The sequence below is a fragment of the Rhinolophus sinicus genome, linkage group LG06 (assembly GCF_036562045.2).
Source record: "Rhinolophus sinicus isolate RSC01 linkage group LG06, ASM3656204v1, whole genome shotgun sequence".
NCBI classification, from domain to species: Eukaryota; Metazoa; Chordata; class Mammalia; order Chiroptera; family Rhinolophidae; genus Rhinolophus; species Rhinolophus sinicus.
The window spans coordinates 159,746,841-159,765,077 of record NC_133756.1 but is presented as its reverse complement, the minus strand read 5'-3'; the positions used below and the strand labels follow the sequence as shown (position 1 = coordinate 159,765,077).

Below are 18,237 nucleotides of genomic sequence, written 5' to 3'. Positions count from 1 at the left end.
GTGGCGACTGCCGGATAGGGACCAACCCCGGAGGGACTTGGTGGAGCCCCGCCCCCTGCCCGCCGTCCTCCCTACCCAGCCCTCTGCGCCCTCTGGCGGGATTGCGGGGCTGGGGAGAGAAATGTCTCCCCAGGGTAATTACTCCCGGCCCAGTCCAATAAACGTTTCATCCTTTATCCCTTTGGCCCAAGAAGTGTCCCTCCGCCCGATCCGCACACAGTCTAATAAACGCCCTTAGGCTTTTCCAGGCCCGCCCTGCGTAATAAACTGGCCGCAGTGTGAGAACAGCTGGGTAATAAATCCCGGGGGAGGCCTGGCCGAGCAGGGCCTGGGGCTGGGACGCGAGACGGGGCAGGGGGCAGGCTGCCCGTGCGTCCTCGGCTGGGGGCGGGGACGAATGCGCCGTGCTCGCCCCTGCCCTCGCTGCCTGCCATGGCCCGCCTTTGTGCACTTAGCGCCATGTTGCCCAGCCTCCGCGTCTCCTCTTGGGGGTCTGCCTCTCCACCCCGGGTCTTTGTGTGCAGCTGGGTGCGTCGTCTCCTCTGTGTTGGTGTGGGGCCTGCGAGTACGTCACTGGGGACATGTGTGCAGTTGGGGTTTGGGGTGTGGGATGCAATGCAGCCTCTCAGCGCTTGGGCCTCACTGCCCAATGGGGCATCGTCCTGCCGGTGGGCACCTCAGGCCCTCTCCAGGCTCAGGCAGGATTCTGTCCAGGGTGACATGCATCTGGGTTCCTGGGTGGGAAAGTAAGGAGAAAGGGCCTCATTTTTCCTAGACATGGGAGATTTGGGAGCAGGCCTCAGGTGGATGGTGTTTCCTTCACTGGTCTGAGGGACCAAGAAACCCAATAAGCCCCTCCTCTGTCTAACTGGGAGGCCCTGGAAGCCTAGGGGGTGAAGACACAGCAGCCCCTGGTCAGGGAGGGGTGGGATGGTGTGTGTGGAGGAAGGTCAGCATCTTAGCTCCCCTGACCCTTCCCACCCCCAAATTTGGCCCTGTTGTTTGTAAGTGGAGAGGGAAGGGAGGACCCTGGATATTAAGGTTGCCATGGAGACAGCCGATTTTTCCAGAGTGCTGCAGTGTTGGAAGTGGAGAGACTGTTACTGGCGGCTAAGGCCTACCCTGCTCCAGGCTTTCAGGCCCTGGCCTTCCACCCCGACGCCTGTTTAGGGGTGTGGCTCAGTGTACCCTGCCCCCATCCAACTTTCCACTCTACTCTTGGTTCAGCCCCCCCAGTTCTGGGCCTTCAGGACCCCTAGGTAGAAAGGACACTTGGGTCTGGAGGGGGCAGAGCCAAGCTCCCCATGTGCTGGAGGCGCTTTCCCCAGTGACAGCCTATGGCGAGATGTCAGTTATTAGACATCAAGGCTGTTCTTTCACCCTGTCGTGCCCCGGGGTGGGGAGGTATCTCTCCTCTCCGGCCCTTCCTGGGGAGAGGGAGGGCATCGAACACAAGTGCCCTGGGGAATAGCGCCTGTTCCCCTAAGCCCAGACCCCGCTGGCGTCACTGCCTCTCAGGCCTCCAGGCACCTCCTTCTCTCCTCAGCTCCTCCTCAGCTCCTCCCTGGGCCTGCAGATGGTGCCGCCCTCCAAGGCTCTCAGGAGTCCCCTCTCTTTTGGGGGCTTGGGAACTTCCTGGGGTAGAGCCCCCTATCCCTGAACTGTACTGCTGGAAGTACAACCGGGCTCTTGAGTCCCTGAGGGGAGAGACCCTGAGGTTTTTGGAGGGGCCCAGCCTTAGTGTTAGCAGCTGGGCTACCATCTTGGCAGAGCAGGTCTGCTCCTCGGAAGTGCCTCAGGCCCCCCAGCAGCCAGGCCCACCCCGCCCCGCAGGCTCCCAGCTCCCTGACCCTAGGTTTTCCATCCTTCCCAGAGCTGTCCCACCCCAAGGCGCCACTTTCCTCCCAGCCTACGCCAGGCTTTTGCCCTCAGACCCCATCTGCCTCTCTTCCTTTCTGGGTAAGTCCTCCCCTGAACCCCTCCCCCCCAAGAAGTGCTTTGAGAGGAGTCGTTAGTGGCTAATTATTTAATTAAGTATTTTATGAATCTCATCTGCTCCATTTATGTTCTAAAGAATGCAAGATTGTTCTCTTCCCTTCTCCGAAGGCCCCAGAGTACTAGGCCTCTAGGCCTCCCAGAAAAGGCTCCCTTCAGGAAACTGGGTGACCGGCCCCCCACTCCTACCCCCAGCCAAGCCATCAGTCTGCCCCCACCCCCAGGGAGCCCAGTCAGCCGCAGGAGGGAACATGGAGACTAATGGGGTTTATTTTGGGGCTGAGATCGTTAGGGACCTCACACCCGCCCCCGGAAGCCGGATGGAGAAGATGGAGACCAAGGGGGAGAGAGGGTGGGGTGGGGGAGGGCAGGGAGAGGGAGCCTTCATCTCTGGCTCCCACTCGCCTGCTTTCTCTCTGCTACACCCCTCTCTGTCCCTCTCTGTCCATCTGTCTCTCTGCCTCTTTCCTCCCCTGGCTGTCAGTCTCGACCCGCCCCCCCCCCCCCCATCCCCTATGTGTTTCTCTTCTGGCAGGGATCCAGGACCCCCTGTGTTGGGTCTCAGGCAGCCCCCTAGCTGGGAATGGAAGCAGAGAGTCTTGGGCAAACCGGGACCAGGAGGGGGTGGGGGGCAGGTGTTGGAGGGATGCCAGCCTGTGGGCTATGAGTCAGAGCTGAACACAGCCCGGCTCTTCCTCCTGCCATCGCCTGGGGCTCCTTTTGCCTTGGTGCCTGCTTAGCGCTGGCCCCACGGAAGCACACACCTTGGATCTGTCACCTCTGCCAGCCCTGGGAGAAGTCCATCTGGCCAGGCCTAGGCCCCTTGGGTCCTGCCTGCCCCCAGCACTCCTCTTGGTCCCCTTGCAGCCTCTCTCTGGGCTCTCTCTCTGTGTCACTGTCTCTGTTACCTCTCTGTTTTGCTGTAATTAAAACCAGAATTCTTGATGAGGCAGCTACATCTGTCTGTGCGCATGCACAGGCTCTCACCCGGGCACCCTCCTGCCAACTGTTCCCCAGGACTGCAGGGCCTGGTGGCTGCTGTGGGCATCCCAGCTGAAGCCCTGTACCCGAAACCTGGTGTCCCAGTGATCAGGTCACAGTCCCGTGGACCTGCTGATCTTGCCCTCCTGATGTCATACCTCCCTCTCCCTTTCCTTCTCTCTGCAGCCGGAACCACATACATCTTTGGGAAGGGGGGAGCGCTCATCACCTACACGTGGCCCCCCAATGACCGGCCCAGCACGAGGATGGACCGCCTGGCCGTGGGCTTCAGCACACACCAGCGGAGCGCTGTGCTGGTGAGGGTGGACAGCGCCTCCGGCCTCGGCGACTACCTGCAGCTACACATCGTAAGGCCCCCCAACCTTCTCACCCCAAATCCAGTCAGTCCCTTCATTGCCGCGGGGTCAGTACCTCCAATCTCCCCTTGTGGAGCCCTCAGAACCTCTGTTCCCTGATTCCTGGAGTCCCCTCCTGATTATGCATGAGACTCCCAGCGTCACCCCGCTGACGTGAAGCTCCCCCGTTCCCCATTCCTTGAGACCATCTGTGTCTTCTGACCTTTCCAAATGCAGTTAAGGGCTTCCGGGAGTCTTCCAGGCCATTCTGCAGCTTTCAGAAATGTCCCCACATTAGTGACTGCCCTGGGCTGCTGCCTGCTCCCTCCTAGACTGCCTAGGGCAGCCCGCTGTGCCCTGCCCCTGTTCCTGCCCTGCTCCTTCAAACCCCCCTGCCCCAGAGCAGCCCACCTTTGCTTCTTCACCTTGCCTTCAAATCCTGCCCCTGACTGCCCTGCCCTTGACCTCTGTTTCTATGACCTTTGCGCTCCCAGCCACCCTCTGACCATGGCCTCTCTGGCTGTGCTCACTATTCTGTGACCGCTAGGCCCAGCCCCATGCCCGCCCCCCACCCCAACCTCCGGTCACCCCCAGCTCTGCCTTTCTCTGCCCAGCTCTTCCCTGGGCCCCAGTCTTCCTTCCTCAAGCTCTGCTCCCTCCCAGCGCCTCCCTCTGAGCCTCCTGCCCTACCTGCAGCTCCTCTCCCCGCAGTTTTCATCCCAAATCGGGTCTGCAGGCAGCCCCTTTTCTTCCTCGAGCCTTTCTCCATCTCCGGTCCTGTCCACACCCTTTCTTTATGGCCTCTGGCCCTGCTACATTTCATTTCTGCTCTTAGCCTCTCCCCTGGCCCCTCCCCATGGTTTTAACCCCTGGACCTCACCTATACAGCCGCCTCCATCCCCTCCCTGTACCCCACATGCTGAGTCTGGCCAGAACCCCTGAACTGGGAGAGTTGAGCAGGCTGGCCAGGCTCTGTGTGCTGGAAAGGTCTGGGTGGGGGGTCCCTGGGCTTTCAGGGGAGCAAGGAAGCCAGGGGAGAAGGCTTGTTTGGGCACTGGCCCCTCCCCATCTGATTGGGACCGTGGCTACTGGCCCCTCCTTACACTACAGCTTTTTAGAGTCCCTTGGCTGTGCACCCTTCCCGCAACGCCAGGGGGTGAAGGGAGGAGGTGTGAGGAGAGGTGCCCTGTGGGCAGAGCTGAGATGGAGTGGAAGTGGGGTGCTGGGCAGGAGAGAATGGACAGGGAGCGTGGAGGAAAGGGGTACAGAGCGCAGAGTGGCCTGGGGAAAAGGCCTGGGAGTTCCGTGTCCATGAGAGCAAGACAGATAGCGTCTCGGCCTGGGTGAGACAGGGTGGCTGTGGACAGCACATGTGACTGTGTAACACTGGGGGACTGTGGGGGTGATGAGAGCGGCTGTGTCTTGTGGCCTCTGGTCAGGTGTGGCGCTCTGGATTTGTGTTTCTTGGCTGAGTGATGGTTGCTGTTGTTGCAGTCGCCTGACCATGTGTGGCTGGTGGGACTGTGTTTCCGGGTCCCTCCCTGTGACCGAGGGATCCTGTTCTCGTCCCCCAGTCATGAGAGGCAATGTGTGGCTTGGGAGCAGGGGGCCTGGGTTTGAGTCCCAACTCTGCCACTTCCTTGCTCTTGGTGCGGTCACCCCACCTCTCTAGCGTCAGTGTCCTCATCTGTGTAGTGGCACAATAGGAGGCCAGAGGTGTGGATGAGATCATGTATGTAAAGCACTTAGGACATCGCCCAGCCCTCGGAAAGCACCCTGGCAGCGAATACCCGTGTTAGCTAGTGTCGTCAGTGCTCGTCCACCTGGACGAGTCGGTCTGCACGTGTTCTGTGTGTCTCTTTGACAGCATCTGTGTGTCTGTGCTGTAGGTTTAGGGGACAGGGCTCCCTAGTGCTAAGGAGAAAGGATGGGGGTATCAGGGTGCAGGGAGAAGGGATCTGTCTCTTTTCCTTCCCAGCAGTTGCCCACAGACCTTGCCAGGTGAAGGCTTATGGAGGAACAAGGCTTGGTGCCTGGTGCTGCACGGATCAGGGGAGAGGGGTACCTGGCGAAGGTGGGGGGCCCTGGAGGAAGCGTGGGAGCCATGAGGGAGGCCAGTTCTCAGGGGAGAGTTGGGCACCAGATGGGCTGCAGCCCCTTGAGGGCAGCCCGCAAGCCCCCTCCTGCCTTGGTGTCACAGCAGCTCCCACCACAGCGTCATTAGCAGCTCTCAGAGAGCGGGGAGGCGGCAGCAAAATAAGAGAAAAGCAATTTGACGTTTCTAATAAAGCGTCGCTCCACTTTGCCAAATTAATTTTGACTCCCATAATTATTTGCTGTAGGAGCGGCCGCGTTCTCCCCACCGCTGCCTAATGAGGTAATTGGGGAATTAGGAATTAATGACTTTAACAGAAGTGACAACTGACTTCACGTCGGGAGCAGCTCTGGGGAACTGCCTCTCCCCCGGAGTGCATGGCTCTGAGCTCCGCTGCCTCCTGGGAAACCCAGGTGTCCTGCCTTCCAGCTGCCCGGGCTGGCCCTCTGCCTGGCCGGCCCCAGGCTGCGACTGCCCCTTGACCAGCTTCACCGCCCAGCTGAGCCCCGTAGGGAGGAACCCTCGGAGGCGTCAAGGACTGGTGCTATTCTGGGCGATGCTATTGCTAACAATAGTACTGGGGAGCATGGCTGTTCCCCTCACGTGTGTGGGAGCAGGTGAGCTCCCTGGGATGTTGTCAGTTGTGGGTGGTAGGTGGGTGGGGCTCACTAGTACTCTTTGTTAGGCAAGGCCAGCCTCAGTTTCCTTGCTTTACTGCATCTGACAAGGAAAGGTGCTGCATACGTGTATGACTGTGTGTGTGTGTGTGTGGGGGGCTTCCCAGGTTCTAGGAGGAGGGGAACTGGAACCACAGTGGGAAAGGGATAGGGCGTGGGTTTCCAAGTGAGCCACAGCTGCACACGTGCCCCCCAACTCTCAGAACCCCAACCCCTGCCCCATCTGTGAGCCACCCTATCCCCACCTCCAGTGACACCAAGCCGCTTGGCTCCACTGGCTGTAGGAGGTGACAGCAGAGTAGTTCCTTGTGCCCGGGCTGAGTGGTTCCTTGTGCCCGGGCTGAGTGGTTCCTTGTGCCTGGGCTGACGAGAGCAGACTTTCAGGAAGACCCCAGGAGTGTAGTGTGTGCAGTGATGACCCGGGTCCCCATGACTGTGTGTGATCCAGGGGGCCTGAGTGAACCCGTGCGAGTGTCTGTCCTGTGTGGGACCGCAGGAGGCCGAGCTCAGGAGTGCCGCTGGGAAGTGCAGGAGAATGGGATAGGGGCCTGGGTTGAGGGCCTAGGGTCCTTTCCTAGCCTCTCAGATCACCCCCCGCCCCCAGCAATTTGAGGCAGTGTCTCCTCAGACTAGTGGGCAAGGGGGAGAGAGCATTGGCTTTGGAGTCAGACCAAATGGGCTTCAAATCTGGGGTTCCAGAGGGTTGCTATGGGGATGAAGAGAACGTGGGTACTGTACCCAGAGGGCTGGCACAATTTCGGGGTTCAGTGAAGCTCACCCTCTCACTCTGGCACCATTGATATAACTCTTCTTGCTCTGTATCCTGGGTGGCCTCTGCAGGGTTCCCCATGGAGGTCATTTCTGGAGCTGGGGACCTGGGTCCCCGAGGTGGCTCAGAGGGATTCCTTACTCCCCTTCTCTAGGCCTCGTCCCTGTCTGTCCTCTGCCTATCCCTCCCCAGCTCCCAGCCCCATCCTCTAACCTACACCCCCATGCTCACCTTTCCTTGGTAAGTCCCACATGGTTTGTCTCCCTGATCTCTTTCCATACCTGTCACCTTCCAAAGCGTGCAGTTCACACCCCCACCTCTGCCGGCACACTCAGGCCTGGCCTACATGGGGCTGGATGGGCTGCCAGGAGAGGCACGCGGGTGCCCTGGTGCGGGAGCCCTGGGGGGCCTGCTCAGTGCTGAGCACACGGGATGGGAGGCTTGAGGCTGGGGGGTGGGGGTGGGGCGGTCAGACCTTCCCCAGACAGGGGCGGCTCCTGTGGACTTCTCTGTTGGTTGTGTTTTAGGGCAGCCTCCGCCCTCTGTGCTCCCGCTGGTCCCCAGCAGGGCCCTGGTTATCTTGTCTGAGGCCTGGGCTCAGGGGCCCTTGAACAGAGTAGGTGCCCTGGAAACATCTGTGAATGTTCTGAATGAACCGAAAGGCAAGAGGCAGGAGTGGTCAGTGGAAGTGCTGCAGGCCCAGGCTCTGCAGCCCATGGTGGCTTCCCCGACCTCTCTGAGCCACAGTTTACTCCCTTGCCAGTATATGGGGAAGGGACGAGCCTGTGCCCCTCTTTGGGCAGGTGAGAGGGTCCAATAAAGGCATGACTGGGAGAAGTACGTGGTAAAGCTATGAAGTGCTGTGGAGCTGGGCCGGTGGTGGTCACAGGTAGAGTTCTAGGAGTGAATGGTTGCTCCTTCCTGGTTGCTGACCTCTACCTTCCTGTCCTCAGGACCAGGGCACCGTGGGCGTGATCTTTAACGTGGGCACAGACGACATTACCATCGACGAGCCCAATGCCATCGTGAGTGACGGCAAATACCATGTGGTGCGCTTCACTCGAAGCGGTGGCAACGCCACCCTGCAGGTGGACAGCTGGCCGGTCAACGAGCGGTACCCGGCAGGTAGGCCGCCTGGGCGCTCAGAGGTGTGGAGGGAGTGGCCGGGCAGGGCAGGGAGGCCTCTGATAGGAGCACTGCCTGCACCTGGGGTGGGGCTAAGCCGAGAGGCGTCTGGATGTGGGCGTGGCAAACGATGAGAAGGCTGACAGGGAGGCGGGACCAGGATGGGTGTGGCTAAAGAGAACCCTCGGGGGAGATTTGTGGGACGGACAAAGACTGCGCTCCTGGGAGTTTGGCAGCTAGGAGGGGGAGAGCAAAGCTAAGCAGGGAAGGCTGCAAGGCCAGGTCCAGTTTGGGGATGAGGGAAAAGAGAAGAGGAGGGAAGGTAGAGCGCCTGATGCAATTGAGGAAAGGATGAGTTCAGAATTGAGGGCCAGGTGGAAAGGGGGTGGGGGCAGACGCAGAAAAAGGTAGAGAAGATCCGGAAATAACGCAGAACATATCTTGGTGAGGAGACAGGGCGGTTCCCAAGGACAGAACTAAGGAAGGAACCAAGGTCTTTACAAAGAGCAAGTAAAGATCCATATTAGGAGATCTTAGGTAAAGGAAGAGACGTAACCATGGAGACTCGGAGAAAAGGAACCCCAGTTTCTCAGGGAGTAAGAGACATGGTGAAAGGGAGAGAGAGAGAGAAATGACAAGAGTGAAAAATAGGGTCAAGTGCATTCAACAAACCTTTATTGACAACCTACTAGGCACCAGGCAGGTCCTGTGCTAGGCCCTGGGGATGCAGAGGTGTGTGGGCCACAGCCCCCTGGTCGCAGGGGGCTCACAGTCTTGGTGGGAGGGGAGGCAAGCGTAGGAATGCAGAGACCCAGTTCAACAGTGTGACAGCTATGGTGGCCGAGGACGAGCCCAGGTGTGAGTACAGGGAGAGCTACGGATGAGGACATGAAAGGAATGAGGCGGCAGAGACTGCGAGATGCCGAGGGAGGCAGACAGCGCCTCAGAGCAAGAGGAAACCAGAGGAGCGATGGACAGATATGGAAATCGTCCCTGAGACATAAGCAAAGACGGAGGCGGCTCCTGGAGTGATGCAGAGATATATGGAGCCACTGTCGCGCAGACCCAGCCAGGGAGAGGAGAGGTGGACAGAGCCTCGGGAGGAGAGGAAGAGAGCCTCAGTGTGGGAGATAAGGGGGGTGGGAGGGAATCGAGCCACTGCAGGGGAGAACCGCAGAGACACAGAAACGCAGAGCTATGGGCTGAGTGACACTGCAGTCACGTACACGAGGTGACCGGGAAGCAGGGCATGTGTGGCCTCGGCTCCTCTCTCAAGCAGAAGTGACAACCAAGGCAGAGGCAAAGAAGCTGCCCCATGTTGACCAAGAGTGGCCTGGGCAGAAAGACAGTGAAAAGTGCAGGTGTGCAAATCTCATGGGCCCGCTTATGCTGGAAGAAAGATGCCAGTGTAGGGTCCCAACTCATGTTCGTGAGGGCTTGTACCCAGACATTCTCGGGCGGCCCCTGGACACAGAGAACCACATGCTGCTAATAAACATAGAGGCTGATGGACACACAGGCCAACCCCAGACACACGGATGACCGCAAATATTCATCTGGCCAGACAGACACATCGCTGCAGAGGGCTGGCAGCCTCCACCGAGGCTCTGGGCACATGGGTCACCGAGACACACAAGGGCCCCTGTGCTAAGTTCCACACATTGGCCAGGCTGCGTGCGTATGATTGCCCTGTGGGCATCAGACTTCTCTGTCTCTCAGCCACACACACATCAGAGCAATCTGTGTAGTAGTGAAGACATCAGTCTGTGCTGGTCAGGGCTGGATGGGGGGGTGGGGCATGAAAGCCTGACCACAACAAGCCACGGCTCGAGTCCAGAGCTGCTCCCCTTGGAGCCCAGCAGGCTAGAGACTAGGTCAGAGGAGTCCTGCCTGCTCGGGGACTCCTGGCTGGGGGTGGGGCAGACGGCCGGCTGGGTGCTCCTCACCTACATAGTGGAGTTACCTGAGGGCCTGGGGGCTGCCTGCCTATGTGCATGGTGAGAGCAGATCGTCTACACAAGCTGGGTGTCGTCCTCAGCTGTACCGGCAGGTCAGGTTAGCAGTGTGCGCAGGCGGAGAGCCTGGGCCCCCGCCGCTTAGGGAGCAGAGAGACACAGCTCAGGGACCTTGAGTCAGCAGGGCCTGGCATTTAATCCTGGATCTCCTACTGACAAGCCCCGTGGCCTTGGACAAGTCATCTAGCCTCTCTTGAGTCTCAGTTTCCACTTCTGAAAAGTGGGAATAACCCCTACCTCACAGCCATACTGTGAGAATTCCTGAGACAACGTAAGGAACACTAGAATGACATGGCATAGAAGACGGGCCCAGCACACAGAGCTTTTCTTAGAATTGTCTTGTGTTCCAATAAGGCAGATGCACTTCCTGCCTTTCCTCTCAGGACACACACACACACAAGTACCCTAGCACGGGCAGGCTCTGGTCTGCCTCTGCATGTGCACTCCCCTGCCCTCCCTTGCCCCACCTGACCCCTTTCCGGCCACGCCACCTCTCCTCCTACATTGTCTTCTTTGGCCCCTCCCACCCCATTCCCAGGATGGGGTGCCCTGTGCTACCTCTGCCAGAACACAGAATACTGTTGGTCACTTGCCAGGCTTCCTTGCTTGGCTGGGGCTCCCGGTGGGCAAGGGCCAGGCCTTCATCTTCCCATCTCCAGTACCCAGCGCCAGAAACAGAGCAGGTACTCAAGAAATGTTTGCTGAGTGACTAAATGAATAAATGATCCATTTTCGACTTAAACACGAGTGATGTGAATCTGTAGGGAAGGCAGGTCTCATTGCCTCTTAAGCACCTAGGAGGGCACCACCATGCACACGTGGACATGGGGGGTGCTTGTTCATGGGAGGTGTAGGCAGACCCAGGCCCAGGCCCATGTTTCGCTGGGCAGGTGAGCACAGCTGTGCAGGGGGAGATGAGAGGGAAAGTGCCTCCCCGCCCCCAAAAACAGCATGCTTGTTATTGGACAGTATGCAAGTGGTTTCAGTGGGAAGAGTGGCCAGGCTCCCAAAGGAGACCGTTTCCATTCCATGGCTGCTGCCTGGCATCACCCACAGCCAGGGACTGAGAAGAGCACACAGAGCTGCCAGGCACATGGACAAAGCCCTGTCCACAGACAGACACGCACACACACGTCCTCCTTCCCTGTCTCCAGGGCCTGCAGAATGGTGAGTGGAGAAAGGAACAGGTGCATCCAGATGGCCAGCCGAGGATTGAGAAGAAGGTGGGCGTTAGGAATTGTGGGGGAAGAGCCTGGAGGAGAAAAGCTTGTGAGTGAGAGGGGTCAGGAGCCGGGCTGGGTTACCAGGGCAGAGAGGAGATGGGACCTGAGCAGAGAGGAGTCTGAGGGTCTTGGAATGGAGCTGAGACGGGGAGGAGAGGTGTCACCAGGCAGAAGAGGGCTGGGGTGGCTGTAGGGAGGGAACCCTGGGTGCAAAAGGGGGGTGGGAGAGGAGGTGAGATGGTGAGATGGCACCTGAGAGACTGGAGGGAAGGGAAGGGGGTTGGGTGGGGCTGTGGGGGATGATCCAGCTGCTACACTAGGCACACTGGTGAGGTCACTGGCAGCGGTGCCCAGAAAGCGGGCAGTGAGTGACCAGGGTGGGAGACCGGAAGCACCTGCCATGAGAGCAGTGGTGGACTTGGGGGCCTGCAGGGGTGGGGGGTTAAGGTGGAAGCTGGCAGTGGGGTGGAGTGGGAGATGAAGGGAAAGCTGGGGGTGGAGCATGGAAGGTGAAGGGAGCCGAGACAGCTTGGAGAAGTGGTTAAGTCTCACTGTTCAATGCGTGTGCCGGGCCACCCCCCTAAATGCTGCATAAACCCCTCGCTTAACCCATCCCTCCTACTTCTAAACCGCCCTCTAAACGCAGTAACCAGCTGGGCCACTGAGGCCTCCCACCCCCTAACTTAAACCTGCTAAATGCCCCTCCCGCCCGCCCGCTGCCCCACTCTGGGATGGGGAAGGAAGCTGGGTGACAGCTTGAGCACCGATAAACCTGTTGAACCTCTGACATTTGACCTTCCAGCTGCCTTTTCTTTCATTCCCCTTTCCTTTTCTTCTTTGTCCCTCTCTTTTTCTTTGGGTTGCTCCTGCCCCCAGGGTGGGACTGGCTCTGGATGGGAGCCTAGGGAGGGGATGGGAGGACAGGGGACCCAGCGTTTCTTCTCCTGCCTTGGGTGGACCTTCCCCCCTTGCCGTTGGATGTTGCTGCTTACTCTGAGTCTCCTGAGAAATGCATAATTACTTTTCTAACTCCTTTGGACTTCGCCGCCTGAGAAACCTACTGTCTTTCTAAACTTTTCCAAGGAAACTTTGATAACGAGCGCCTGGCGATTGCTAGACAGAGAATCCCCTACCGGCTTGGTCGAGTAGTAGATGAGTGGCTGCTCGACAAAGGTAATTAACCAGAATTAATTAATTAATGAATTAATTAACTTTAAAAACACTATCTTAAAGGTGCAGAGCTCTCTCCCCATCCGTGCCTTCCCCATTGCCCGCCCCCCAGTGAAGGGACGATTGTCCCGCCAGGTTGCCCCCTTTCTCTCTGTAGTCGAGCGTCTGTGTTTTTTAGGGTGATGCTTCTGGCCAGGGTTTTTCCTAGAAGAGGTCTCCTCTCTCTCGAAACCTCTGATGGGACTAGGATAACCCATGAGATTCCTGATCCACTCGGGTAAAGCCGCCGGAAAGCAGGCTGGGAGGGAGGTGGTCAGCTCAGAGGTTGTGTACAGGGCCAATTGAGGGTTACAGTGCGTGAGAAGCAGGAAAGCTCTGAGAAACAGTAAATGCTGATCCCAGGACCCAAAGGAGGGTAGGAAGGCTGCACCAGGATCATCTGAGGAGAAAAGGAGAGTGGGGGCCTCAGGTCCTACTGGACAGACCCCCCCCAAGAGAGTGGCGGTGGGGCCACCGTCTCTGGAATGAGCCCAGCCTGGTCAGAAGGCCCGTTAGAAGTAGTGGAGCTGGGGGGAGACTGGGAGGAAGGGGAAGAGGTGGCCATCCCTCGAGCGTTTCTGTGCTTCCTGAGCTGATGAAGAAGACAGACAGGCTTGTGGTGAGGGAGAAGGCCACTTGTCACCAAGGGAAGTTGGGGCCAAGGGCAAAACCATCCCATTCCCTTTGGAGAGGGGGCGAGCTCTGTACCTCTAAGGCTAAACTCTAGGGGGGCAGTAGAACTGTTAAACCTCCACCTAACCAGCTGATAACTGTGCTTTTAAATGTCCACTGGGGCCTTCCCCAACTAAAATCCCCAAATGTCACTTCCAGCCCCCACAGCCCGCGGGGACTAAACATGCTGATAACCAGATGTGATAAATCCATAACAGGACAAAAAGTTAAAGGGACTGTAACAGACATCGCCAAAACCTACAGCCCCCAGCCACACTGGGTGGCTCTCTCCAGCGGGGCGAACTTTAACCCTTTGAGGAGTTCATGGGGGGTGGGGCCCCAGGGGCCAAGTTTGCTAACCTATGTAGTGTCCTGTCCATTACCCACCTCCCTCTCCCGGAATCAGAGAGGCCAAGGGAGCAGCTTGGGCTGAGGCTGGGACAACTTGTGACCCCACGGGTAGGGAGAAAAGGACAGGCCCTGGAGGGGGGGCAGGACTTGTGGTCCCCCCAGCTGCCCTTCACTGGCTTTGTCATCACACCTCTTGAGGCCTCTATTTCCTGTTCCAGAAAGTGAAGGATTGGGTTAAGTATTCTAGTGTTTTCCCCACTATGGAAGGAGGAACTCACCTGTTGGGTGGCCTTGGTCAAGACTTCCGTTTCCCAAGCCTCAGTTCCCTTCTGGAGAAAACGGACAATGATCCCTGCTCACAAGGGGTGCTGTGAGGATGAGATGAAATAAGGAGCAGGAAAATATTGGAGAACCAGATCTGGGCACCCTTGGAGAGATTATTTTACGCTCGGCACCTGGTATATGGTAGCTGCTCAATAAATAGTCACCGCAAGAATCAGTTTTCCAGTTCTAAAACACGTCCTGTGAAGCGTGAGTCCCACGAGATGCTTCACAATAGAGACACTTGTCCAATGAGCTTGGGAAATGCTGAGTCCCGTTTCTTCTTCCTCTTGGAGATGCACAGGGACATTGGTTTAATAAAGGCTCTGAGAAGACCCGTGAGAAAGAAACCTGTTGTTTAATTGTAAAATGTTTGCTTCCCAAACTTGCTTGACGGCTGTGAACCTTCTCCCCTTCGTTCTTCTCATAGTTCTCATGCCTGGTGGTCCTCAAGGGCCTCTCTGGGTCTGGTGTTCCAGCTGCTACTCACAGGTTCTCAGCTTCTGTGGGCTCCAGGTCCCCCACTTGGAAGATGGAGATACTGCTCCAGAGCTGAGTGAGGGCTGGGCAGGGGGAGGGTGCAGGAGGAGGAGACTGAGCAGAGGGGCGGAGCAGACACACCCGTGGCCAGTCATTGGCCAGAGGCCGACAGAAGGGTGGGTGTCCCAGGGAACCCGCGTTTCCAAAGAGTGTGGGTTTCACAAGTTGGACTGTCCTCAGCCTAGGTTTTGGGGGGCAGGGCTCACAGGCACCTAACTGTAAACCACATCTTTAACGAGGCACTAACCAGAGGCTAACAAGGGCTAAGCCAGATCTTAAACCCCACCCCAGCACCAGCAGCTGCAGGCCCCAGGAGTAAGGGGCAATGTAGCAATTCCTCTGCCCCCCTCCTTCCCCAAAATAAGCAACACCAAAACCAAAGTTAAATCTAAACTTAAACATAATAAATATCTTTTCTAAAAACCAAACCAAAGCAACAAACTCAGAGGGTTAAACCGACCCCCAGAAGCATTAAAACCAAACAGAACAGCCAAACCCCACCCAGGTGGGAATTCGAAGGTATCACTGCTGAGTGAGGAGCGAGATTGGAGCTGGAGTGGGTTTTTTCTTTGGCTGTCAGCAAGCGAAGAAAGGTCCCTTTAACATTTTCCATCTCTGTGCTTGCACATCCTGTCGGGGAAGAAGGCCTCTGCTCTCCAGGGCCAGACCCCAGGGCAGTGGCTGGGCCTGGAGGGGAGGAGGAGAGAGGGGAGCCTGGCCAAAGGTCAGAGGGCCTGGTGGTGGCTGGGGGGCGGAGTGAGGTCCCAGCGGCTGCTCCCAGCCTCACACATGCCTCCTCCCCCCATGCACTGTCCTGGCCACCCCTTGCTCTCGCCTCCTCTCTGCCCTGACACACACGGACCACTCGGCCTGGCAGTCGCCTTCTTTATTTCTGCCTCTTCGTCTCCTCTATCTGCTGCTTCCGAGGGCTCCATGGCTTGGGGCTGGACACGGGGTGTGGGATGCTTGGGGAAGCAGAAGGAGAAGATGGGGGATCAACCTGAGGGAAGGGAAAGAAAGGGGGTATGATGTCCCTGGAGCAGGAGACGAGAGGGGGATGGGAAGGTCAGAGGCATGAGCATGGTGGGGAGAGTGGGGAGCTGGCTCCCTTCCCAGCCCCTGTGTGCCCTGGGTCCCCTTCCCCCGGGGTCACCTACCTGGCTGGGCTGGAATTGTGGCTGACAAGGACTTTCCCTCTGGTGTCTGCCCTTCCTCTTTCTCCCTCTCCCCTCCACCCCCTGCTGGTTTCCACCTTGACTTCTCTTTCCTCCCCTGGCACCCCTCTGTTCCCCCCCATCCCTTTCTGGTCTTCCCCCACTGCCTGTCCCTCCTCTGTCTGTCACCCTCGCCCATTGCCCTCCCCCCAGGCCGCCAGCTGACCATCTTCAACAGCCAGGCTGCCATCAAGATCGGGGGCCGGGATCAGGGCCGCCCCTTCCAGGGCCAGGTGTCCGGCCTCTACTACAATGGGCTCAAGGTGCTGGCGCTGGCCGCCGAGAGCGACCCCAATGTGCGGACTGAGGGCCACCTGCGCCTGGTAGGGGAGGGGCCGTCCGTGCTACTCAGTGCGGAGACCACGGCTACCACCCTGCTGGCCGACATGGCCACCACCATCATGGAGACCACCACTACCATGGCCACCACCACCACACGCCGGGGCCGCTCCCCCACGCTGAGGGACAGCACCACCCAGGTGAGGGCCCCTCCGGCTGGCGGACAAGTGGTGGAGCTTCGGGTGGATGTCGCATAGCAGCTGTGGCATCCAGGGGTCTGGTGGGATCCTGGAAGTTGCTGTCCTTGTCCTGATGGTTTGGGCGACATAGGCAAGTCTCCTTTTACCAAGTGCCCTTCGCCCTGGTAACCAGAGATGTCATAGAAGTGGAGGTGGCCGCCAGGGGACCATTCCCAGAGATGAGGGGCAGTTTGGTACCTCAGCTAGACCAGAGAAGACTACCCCACCTAAAAGGGAGGAAGTCAGGATGGCGTGAGGGTGAAATGACCCCCTCTGCCCACCCCATAAGGAAAGCCATGCCCAGTGCTGTGTGGGCAGTGAGTGGGAGACAAATGGAAGCAGGATGGCACCGCTCTGGGCCGGCACAGAGGTGGCAGCCCTAGAGGGGCTAGAGGCTTACCTGGCAGTGGCAGCTGCCATCTGGAGGCTGGGGGAGGCCCAGAGCAGCCTCTCCCTGATTGCTGGAGCCCCTGCAGTGGCACTGCAAGTCCAATCTGTTGCCTTCACGAGTCCTCTCCGTGTGCCCTCGAGCAGGTGCCACCACGTAGCTGGCCTCTGTGTCCTCAGGCTGGGCCTGCGGGGGTGTTGGTACACACCCCTGGAGCTTTACCCTCCCCAGTGCCAGGCCTACCTGCTCAGGTACTCTCCCTGGGTCAGGTCAAGCCCAGGTGGTTGGGGTTTATCTTCTCTTGTACCTAGGCCAGCCCTGGAGGGAGCCTCACCTGGGCAATGAGCCTCCCTTGGGGCAGGACAGGCCTGGATTTCCTGCTGGCCAAAGCCATCAGCATGTGTGACTTACTGAGGCAGTCTGGGGGCCCAGCCGAGTTTTCTAGTGGTTGCCTCAAAAGATTGTTGGTCCAGGAGGGCTCATACCTGGCGTATCGGACCTTGCCTAGTCACCCTGCCCCCTCTACTCAAGCTTCTTCTGTCCCCCATCTCCATGGCTGTTGAGCTTCTGGGCCCGGAGGGACCGCTGTCCTCCCAGGGTGAGGGAGGAGCCTGGGGCTGCCATGGGGATGTGTCCTGCCTCCCCCATCAGCCAGCCTTCAGCCTCTGTACACGAGGGCTGGGCCCGATGAGCTCCAGGTCCTCTCATCTCTACCAGTCCGTGCTTGCGACTGGCTGACAGGCTCGCAAGGCAAGAGAGACAAGCCTGAGCCCACTTCCCCTCTTGTCTTCACTGCCAAGAAAACGGGGGATTCGAATGCCAGGCCTTGCTCCAAGGGGTGGGGAGCCCTGGGACAGAGGCCTGGCTCTACCCAAGATAGGGTGCCCACCACACCCAGTGCCCTCCAAACAGGCCAGAAGGGCCATCCAGGTTCAGTGGGAGGGTGACGGGCAAACCATCCAGGTAGAAGAGAAGGGTGGGAACCCTAGGGATCATGGCTGTGCAGGAGAATCCCCCACAGGGGGCAAGGATACAGCCCTTGGGTGAAGGCAACAATGTCTGAACTATAAGGAGGCAGGGTAGAGGCAGGATGACCTTTCACCCCTTCCCCTCCCCAGCTTCTATCCTTGACATTTAGCCTGACCCTCTCCTTACACCCTGTGGTCTCTCAGGCTCCCTGCCCGCCTGCACTCTGGGTTTCCCTCCTTGGGTCTCTTCCCTAACACCCCTTGAGCACCCTCACCCCTTATACTCACTCATCTTGGGGATTCTCTTTCTTTGCAATCAGGAGGAGAGAAAATGCTGACAAACTCGACTCCCATTGTCATGACAACCACAGCCCTAATTGTGTGCAGCCTGGTTTCTGGGCTCGGGGAAGCGGGTTGGAAGAGAGATGAGAGTGATGGGGTAGTGAGGCTGGAGCCAGGAAACCCGCAGGTCCTGCTCCCCATCGGCCCATGCTGGCCTCCAGATGCCCCTGTGCCTTGTCTGCCTGATGTCTTGGGTCCCCTTGCTCTAGCCCTGAGGCTCCAGGTCTGGTGTCCAGTCTCCTCAACTGTCTGGACATGCGCTGTCTCACTGATCCCCAGGAGCCGTGGGGAGCCACTGCAGGGCGGGGGAAATGGAGGCCCACGGTGACCCACCAAATGATGAGGGAGCTGGGGCACGGACCAGGGTGTGTGTCTCAGCCCGGGGCCCCATCCTGTGTGCCATCCTGTACCTCAAGAGGTGGCTGCAGGGATCTGCTGACCCACCCTGGAACCCTCTTCTTTCCCCACCCCTCCTTTC

General features: G+C 58.6%; 1 protein-coding gene and 1 long non-coding RNA gene across 37 annotated transcripts in view; one reads left to right on the top strand and one right to left on the bottom strand.

The window, feature by feature from the left end:
- NRXN2 (neurexin 2) overlaps positions 1–18,237 on the top strand; it is a 104,849-nt gene that overhangs the window by 72,819 nt on the left and 13,793 nt on the right. For 26 of the 36 annotated variants that reach the window (XR_012497627.1, XM_074336595.1, XM_074336586.1 and 23 more), the window contains 4 exons: positions 3,163–3,344; positions 7,827–7,998; positions 12,320–12,409; positions 15,697–16,022. Coding sequence is in view for 35 of the 36 variants with exons in the window: in XM_074336595.1 (XP_074192696.1) it covers positions 3,163–3,344; positions 7,827–7,998; positions 12,320–12,409; positions 15,697–16,022 (770 nt within the window). In the remaining variant the exon portion in view is untranslated. The remainder of the gene's footprint in view (positions 1–3,162; positions 3,345–7,826; positions 7,999–12,319; positions 12,410–15,696; positions 16,023–18,237) is intronic. The other 10 variants (XM_074336613.1, XM_074336598.1, XM_074336596.1 and 7 more) reach the window with 1 other exon arrangement.
- LOC141572285 (uncharacterized) lies at positions 14,779–18,117 on the bottom strand. The gene is made up of 3 exons (XR_012497629.1): positions 17,706–18,117; positions 16,462–16,635; positions 14,779–15,329 (listed from the first exon to the last, which is right to left on the bottom strand). It is a non-coding gene; the product is annotated as an uncharacterized LOC141572285 (long non-coding RNA).